The 8,550-nt window shown below is 36.7% G+C and overlaps 1 protein-coding gene across 1 annotated transcript in view; it reads left to right on the top strand.

Moving 5' to 3' along the window:
* The first annotated feature begins 595 nt into the window (after positions 1-595).
* MSH3 (mutS homolog 3) overlaps positions 596-8,550 on the top strand; it is a 32,670-nt gene continuing 24,715 nt past the window's right edge. The window contains exons 1-4 of the mRNA XM_009866929.1: positions 596-657; positions 1,938-2,054; positions 3,456-3,563; positions 6,970-7,084. Coding sequence (XP_009865231.1) covers positions 596-657; positions 1,938-2,054; positions 3,456-3,563; positions 6,970-7,084 — 402 coding nt within the window. The remainder of the gene's footprint in view (positions 658-1,937; positions 2,055-3,455; positions 3,564-6,969; positions 7,085-8,550) is intronic.

Below are 8,550 nucleotides of genomic sequence, written 5' to 3'. Positions count from 1 at the left end.
GCTATCTGGTTGGTCAAACATGACTTCCCCTGAGTTGATCCAAACTTGAAGAAACATACTACAAATACAGTTCTAGCCATTGAGATTTCAAGCTCTTACCTGTGAAATGTAGGTGACCATGGCTCACTATGAATCACTGATCCCTAGACAGGAAGGCACGTCCCCCTAGTATGGAGTAGCCTCCGTACAGTTGGTATACAGTGTAAAGTCCATGTAAATGCTGAATTCTCTGCAAGGCCTAGTCAGGAAAAGGTAAGCAAAACTTACTATCTTTAGTCTGGTTTTGGCTTGATGAGAGGGAGATGAAGAGAACTTGTTAGTGGGTTGAGGAACAGGAGGATAGAGATGGGAGAGCAACATAGCAGGGCACAAAGCCAGCTCAAGATAGGATTTGCTCTTTCAGTAGAAAATGTGTATGTCATAACCTTCACTTCTGGATAAAAAGGAGTGTCAGCTTTTGGTCTGCTCAGTCTCTTCAGGCTGAATACCAATTTCCTCTGATGCATGCAGATTTGTTGATACATGATGATTATGGCTCTGTAGTCTTCCTAAATTCCTATGATGTGTAATACTACGTTTCCGTTTATTTTAGTTTATGATAGAAGTCAAGAATTCCCAAAAATCATCTGTACCATCTGACTGGGTTATGATTAGTAGGTATGTAAAATGCCTTTGAAGTTTGTTGTATTTTAATATAAAAGAAAAATAGAAGTGGTATTTGGTATTACAATTAATTATGTACACATTTTCATTGCTGTATGTATTTGTGTCTTTTTTTTAAAAACTGAAAACCGACCAACCAAAATTACATTGATTAATTGCCTTAACAAAATTTGCTTAAAAGAAAGCAAAACCAAACTGAAAAAGAGTTCTTAAAACATTTATATTTACATGATATATCCTCAGTGTGCTGTATTAACTTGCTCAGTCTTTCAAAGTATGTGTACTGATATGTTCTAGATTCATTTATGCCTGTAGTTTGTACATGCAAATCTTTGGCAAAGTTTTGATCTTATTTTATTCAGAAAGGTGAAGGTAGCTATGCAGATAGCTGTTTGTGCATCTCAGTAAACTCAGTGCATTTAAAATGTCATTTTACTGATTCATGCAGATAAGCATTGCTTGCTTTGGTACTTAGTGTTACATTAGCATGATTTTAGATACTTTTGGGTTACTTCTTCAGTAGGTGAAAGAGAGATGGACTGAATTATGTAGTTGGCTTTTTTCACTTCAGTCATCTGTTTTATTATTTCAATGTTTTAATGTTATAATGTGGAGGGTTTGTGTAAATGCTGAGTTCTCTACAAGGCTTGGCGTATAATGTATAAGCATAGACATCTTTCACCAGAAATAGGCATAGTCAAGGTGAACTCTGAAGTGGTGTTCTGTTGACTTATGCAAGAATTCAGTATTAAAAGTGCAGAGGTTACCCAAAATTGAAGACGATGAAGAACAAATTACAGCTAATCTGCATTTTGTAAAACAGTGCCTGGGAATATCAAAGTGAGTCCGTCATGAAATTATGCAAATAAGTAACAATTGTCTCAAATGGAGACTAGGAAGAGAAGTCTGTATTTTCAGAGTTTATTTCAGGCTTATCATGAAGTTTTTAAAGTGAAAATTTTCTTAAGAATTCATTGTAAATGCAGTCAGTCACAGAAAAGTCATCCATTTGTGCAGCATCTTGCTGAACAGAATTTTGTGAAAAACATCTCAACAGCTTTCAGAATGAGCAGTGGCGCAGTAACTGATAACTTCATTCACAATAAAGATCATTGGAATCAAGAGAGCTTGGTACCACAATAGAAGAACAATTTTTTTAAACATCCGTTTTCAAAGCTTACAGAAAGTAAGAAAACTAGTCCAATTTTGCATGTAGATGGTGTAACTGATTGCTTAGTAACCTTGATTTCCTATTTGGCTTTTCTCTCTTCCAGCACAAAAGCTGTCAGCCGTTTCCACTCTCCTTTTATTATAGAAAATTACAGACATCTGAATCAGCTCCGGGAGCAGCTCATCCGTGACTGCAGTGCTGAATGGCTAAATTTTTTAGAGTGAGTTTTTATCTTTTTATTTTACTTTATTTTGTTGTATTTTTTCTGTAAGAACAGAAAAAGAAAAATGTTTCTCTTAAAGAGGTTGATAATTCATTTGTATTGCCCACAACAAATTTACAGATAGTCAATTAAAATATTGTTCTTCAATTTAAAGCATTTGAAGGCAAGATTGAGTCCTGAGACCAGCAGTTTTGAATAGAGTTATTTTACTATTTAGCTGAAGGATCTTTAAAATGAAAGTTCAAAAAAATGTTTCTTAAACTTCCAAATACCTGTAATCTTTCAGTGTCTAATTGTCATTATTTTCTTTTTACTTCCATGAAGGCCCACTTAAATTGTCCCTCATGTCATGCAATGGTATTTGGCTCACTTTGTGCTTTTTTTCCCCGCTGCAAAAAGTTAAGAAGTTCCTTCTGAAGTTGTTTCACTCAAAATAACTGATGGCCTACTAGCTTAGCCCTCCTAGTAGGAACATAGAAATTCTGTAAATTTGATTGAAACTAGAAAAACATTCCAATTCACTCTTCTCCAGATGTGTTTGCAATGCTATAAAAATAGTTCTGTTAAATAATTTATTATCACTCTATTAGCCATCTAAGTCTGATTAGACCGACCTATTTTAACATTTCTTCACTTAGATCTGCAGCTTTTCATGTTCACTTTGATGTTTTCAATAGCTAGTGTATGATAAGGGCATGCAACAAGGAAGGACCTATGTGTAGGAAAGTGATCTTCTTCCCCACCTCTCAATTTATTTATTTATTTTATTTTTCTCCCCTACTGATTTTATATCCATGTTGTGTATTTGAGACTGGGAGAGGGAAAGAAGAAATTCTTGAGAGCTCTACTGAAAACTGTGTTCTGGTAATGTCATTATTGTACTTGGGAAAGCAATGCCATAAATGCAAAATGAATTCTTGAACTATGTGTTGTAGGTACCATATTTTTTATGAGAATGTAGACAATTCCTGTCTTCAAGCACTTTTTAGTTTATTTTTCTGTACTGTAACTTATGGTTGAAGTGAATTGCCAGTTGGGATTCTGTTGCCACTGTGATAAACAGTGATGCTTTTACAGACCTCATTTAGGCAGCAGGGATCAACTGCAGACCCTTTATATCGTACCTAATGAATTTCATTTTGCCTGCTTTTTTGTCCTTAAAAATAACTCACTGTTACAATGGGAACGTGAAGCCTGTCTTGATTAAGATTGTGTCGTCGTATTGTAACTTAATACACTGCTGGGAGGTTTGAATTCAGAGTAATTTATAGACTAAAAGACTGTAGGAGCCCTGTGAGAAGCATGCATGGGGTGTATTTTGACACTACATTTGTATCTGTATGAAATTACTTTCTTCGTCTTATCTTCCTCCCGTTATTTTTCCCTTTTTTGGTGTAGCCATTTTAGTGAACATTATCACCCTGTGTCTAAAGCGATTGGTCACCTAGCAACTGTTGACTGTCTGTTCTCATTGGCCCAGGTGGCTAAACAAGGAGACTACTGCAGGTAATGAATTTTTAATTTATATTTAGGATTTTATAGCAAATTATAAGAGAGTTTTTAAAATAAATCTTATTTTAATATGTGTAGTATGATTAAATGAATTATTAAAATTGTTTACATTAGTTTCAGCTTAATCTGATTTTTCAAAGCAACACTTCTAGGCCTAATGCAAATCTGTAAATATTCTGGTTCAAATTTGATATTTTATGGTTGTCTGTTTATAGTTTGACCTGAGTCAATATATTTCTAATAACTAAGATTCTAAGCTGGTTGAGGTATATTTCAAAGATGTATTTCAGGTAAAAAATGTGTAAATATCAGTGCCAGCTTCCAGAGCAGTGATGACGCCTCACCTAGGATTGTGTGTTAGATCTGATGAGCTGTGCAACTCCCTCTGCCCGAAATGCACGCTGGGCACTGCAGCCTGAGACATTGGTGCTGCTGAGGCTGTCGCCGCTGCTCTCTGTGATGGGGAGCTGGGAGCCTTCAGGTCCTGCTTCTCCAGATGTTGGTCCAGAACTGGATCCTGGAGCCTGTACACCCTGCAGCTCAGGTCTTCGTCCCGCTCATGAGCCCATATCTTTTGCACCTACACGGAAACAGTCAGTCTCACTAGGATACCTTCTTCCATACCGTGAGGTCTCCATCCCCAGAGGCACTGGGGACGCTGCATCAGCTTGGTCAGTGCTGTACTGGAGGCCAGCACTTACTATTTCTGAGATTCACTGTAGTCACCCCTGCAAGGGCTGTTGGTTTACTGTTCTCCACCATGCCCTCTGCCAGATGGCCCACATATTCTCTTTTGAAAAGTACTGTGTGTAACTTTTTAAATGTTGTCGTTCCAGGGATGCACTGCAAGCACTCAGGTAACTGCTTAAGAGTAACCATGTGAATTAGTAGTGTTTGGGACCTGTGGAAATACAGCAAATCATGCATTGGGTGTATGTGGATGAAGGGAGATCATCTTAGATACGCTTCTGCTTTTATACAGCATTAAAGATGATATTGATCACTTCTGGACTCTTGGGTTCTAGTGTCCCTCTGTCAAAATCTCTTTGAAAGTAATTGCTCACTTATTTCTTTATACTCAGATGAGAAAACAAACTGAAATCTGGTTAATTCACGGTGCAGAGTTTAAATAATTCACTGAATTTTAAAGAGTGGCTTGGAGCTTATAAACTGGCAGGAAGGAGACTTCTCAGTGAAACTTCAGCTGCAGGGGAGGTGTCAATAATTCATTTTGGAGGGCTACTGAAGGAGAGATGGGACTTTCATATCAACTGATTGAAGTATTTTGGAGGAATGGTTTTTAGTTAAGTGAGGATGAAGTGAGGCATGTAATGAGCCATAAAGTCAGGAGCACAGGTGCACCACGGGGTTGTTGGACACATGTAAGCACCTCTTAACAGTTTCAAGATGTTGCAGGATCTCCTGTATTGGGAGACTCATCCTTTACATGGATGTACAACATCATGTACAACATCAGCACTCTTGGGGAGAGGAGTTAGATACCTAAAGATGATAATGTAGGTAGCCTAGATATCATAACCTCATGTTTGAGTATCCGCTCTGCAGGCAGTGGATTTGTTTAAGGAATGCTGCTGCAAAGGTAGTACCTGACTAAAGGACATGTTATGCATTTCAGAGCAATTTCCTTTCTTTTGGTCTTTTTCTTTTTTTTTTTGTCTTTTTTTGACTTTCTCTCTTAACTGCATGACATGTAGTTGTCTAATTGTGGGACTGTGGGGCAGGGAAGACCTTTTAAAAAACTGTGGCTGAGGGCCTACTTTTGTGGGCCCTGTTGTCTGAGACCCGATCCAGCAGTCAGCAAGGCTCAAGGCATCCTGAAACCACACCCTGTCTCACAGTTATGTGGGAGGAGACTTAAGCAGTTAAAAAAAAAGGAAATATTTTTGAAGATGAGGGCATAGTTATAAAATGACAGATGGGTCATTTAGCTGTCATCTCACTCTGTTGAATGCAGAGTGGAGAGTTACAGGAGGAAGTTCCTCTAGGCATGTGTTCTTCCGTTTCAGAACATCCCATTGCAACTCCAAACAACTTACCCATCCCATCAAGCAAAGAGTTGAATTTCCAAGGCCTCAGATTCCATCTTAGTTTCATATCAGCTATACAACTGCTAGAAATATCTGTATGATAAAAACCTCCCACTACTGTCAGCTTACACCTCTCTCCCCACAGTTTTGTGTTCCTTATATGTTAATCGCTTTGCATCATCATTCTTTGACCCAAGAAAAACCACACTCCCCACATTTTGTTTTTCCTATAAAGCCCACCCAAAGTGTTACTTAATTTCTAGTAAAAAACCCCAAAACTGTAGTTTTATTCCAGTATTCTCTTTTTCTCAGCTGCTGCCATTTTCCTAAGTAACTGTTCTTCTTTTGAGAGTGGTTGCACTTCTAGTGTAGGAAAATGTTGCTGAGAGGTGAAACCACATTTATGTCTTCATTGAATGGTGCACTTCAGTTTAGGACAAAAAAGTAAACCTGGATTGCAGATAACAAGAAATCATAGTTGTAGTTTAATGGAACTTGCTTTTGCATTTTTTGTTCTGTGAAGAGCATGCAGTTTTTGGAGGTTTTCAGATGTGGAGATATGTAACGGAGAATTATAAATGTTGTATTAGTAGACACACAGAAAAAATTGTAGCTAAGGCGGAAGCGCTTGAGACAAAACTTTTTAAATTGTTTGCAGATGAGAGAAGAAAATAAGTAGTACAGTTTACATATTAATTTTTAAAAAGGTACTGTCATTTCGGTGCTTCAACTTAGTAAGGTCTTTCTATAGACAGTTACTGTTTGACAGCTCCTACATATCTGGGAGTTGCTGTCAGATTATGAGAGCTGCTGATGGTTACAGGAGAGTCATAGCTCTGTCATGCTGTAGTCTTTCATTGGTATTGTTTAATGTACTATTGGTCATAATATACATGGTTGGACAATTTTGTTTACTCCCCATGCTTAATGCATGAACAGGCTGGACCAGTTCATCAGCAAGATCACTGTGAGAATGTGAAATATATCTGCAAAAGGTGTCACTTTGCAGAAGTTGGTGCAGTGGTTGGAAGAAGGCAGATAGTTCTCAATTTTGGGGGTTTTGCTATTGCTTGTGTATTTTGTAGTTCTTAATAGTCTTTTATACTACATATAAAGGACTGAAAAAGAAAACATGAAGAAAATACTCTAAAATTTCTTTATCCAGTCTGCTAAAGTTTTCTTGTAACTGTATGGAACCAAGGTCTTTAAAAATATTTGATAGTAGTAATTCATTTTTGCCCTTCATACTTTCGTACAAATCTGCATCATAGATAATGCTCCTGCAGCCTTTACTTGCAGTAGTTCTAAATAATCAGTTAAATAATGAAATTAATGTCTCTTCATTTTTGCAGACCAACTGTGCAAGATAATCGTAAAGAAATAATTATAAAAAATGGGAGGCACCCTGTGATTGATGTACTACTAGGAGAACAGGATCAGTATGTTCCGAACACCACTAACCTTTCAGTAAGTACTGAGATAATATTTGAGCTTCAAAATCATTCAAGGGAATGAATCTGGGATTTACTGCTTGACCAGGAAGTTAAAATAAATAATTTAATCATATAACTGTCTGCTTGGTTGCATTTTAGAGAGATACTGCTAGATGTGACTACATCTGTTTTGTCCTTTTTCTGGTATCTTGCAGATGGGCGTTGCCTTTACAACCTTAGTCAGTCTTAATGCCATAAAGAAAAGAAGAGTTATCTCAAAATTAGGAAGATAAAATGGTTTAAATGGCTATTTTTGAAAAATTAATAATTGCAAGCTTTTTTAACAGCATCCTCAGAAGAAGTCTGCGTTTGCAATAACTTTATCTCAGATTTGTGGAGTTTTTTAATGTACGAAATAGCAACAGCTTAAGATTCTCTGAAACATTACAGGCTCAGTCTTCTAAACTAAGATAGCTCAGACAGGGTTTATGTAGTTCTCTGCTGTGTGTTCTACTTTCTGGAGGCACTAATTTCATACAGCCTTTCTTAATCTGACAAAGCAGACTTGGACCTCTGACTCTTCACTACTTAGTATAAAGTACACACGGTAGTTGTGAGAAGCCTTTTGTATTAACCTATGATAAAGATGCCCCCCTGCAAGGTGTGGCCTTCAGGTTGTATGCTACCTGTAAGTCTTCCTCTTGCTGTTGTTTTCTGCTATAGAAAATGAGAATATTAATAGTAGTAAGAGAATGAGAGAGCAATAGAATTGAGAAGCACTTTTTATGCAATGGTACCTAAGCTGTATGACCTAAATTACCTGAAATTGCTATAAATATGCAATTGCAATAGGTAGGAAACATTGCCATATTTTATTTTATGTATCTGCTTCTGATACACATATTGCAGTTTGGTTCCTTTTTTTTCCTGAGAAAATAAATTCTGTCTTTTAAATTACGTGTCCTTTGGACATTTTTTGTTAAATATTTACCTGTCTATGTCTTTTTTTAAATACTACATGTCTGTTCTTCGTGGATATAAAGGATATGCTTGCAACTAAACTCTGAATACATAACTGCCTTTTCATACAGTAACTACAGAAAAAGCACAAAACAGATGTCAGTATGGAGTACTGCTGTGATAAACACCATTCAAATTTGTATGTATTTCTTGGAAAATATTTTTAAATGCTGTTCTATACTGAACAATGGTACAGATATTGTGAAATATTTCAGGGAATATTTTCAGAATTATTTGTCAATTCCAAACAAGCAGCAGATGGCATTTACAAAAAATACAATATTTCATTCAGTAATCATCATGCAGTTTCGCCTGTTAGTCCCATTCTTATGTTGACTTTCTAAATGCTGAATATTACAAAATCAAGTGATCATGGTAGAATCACTTTTGCCTCTACTGTTGGTTTGAGTTTGCTCTTTTTTGAGAGAGGTGGGTGGGAACCCAGTTTATTAAAATGCCTCTAGTTTTAAACTGATGTGT

Source organism: Apaloderma vittatum, unplaced genomic scaffold (assembly GCF_000703405.1).
Source record: "Apaloderma vittatum isolate BGI_N311 unplaced genomic scaffold, ASM70340v1 scaffold40883, whole genome shotgun sequence".
Classification (NCBI taxonomy): domain Eukaryota; kingdom Metazoa; phylum Chordata; class Aves; order Trogoniformes; family Trogonidae; genus Apaloderma; species Apaloderma vittatum.
Note: the sequence above shows the minus strand (reverse complement) of the source record. Positions and strands in the feature narration are given on the sequence as shown.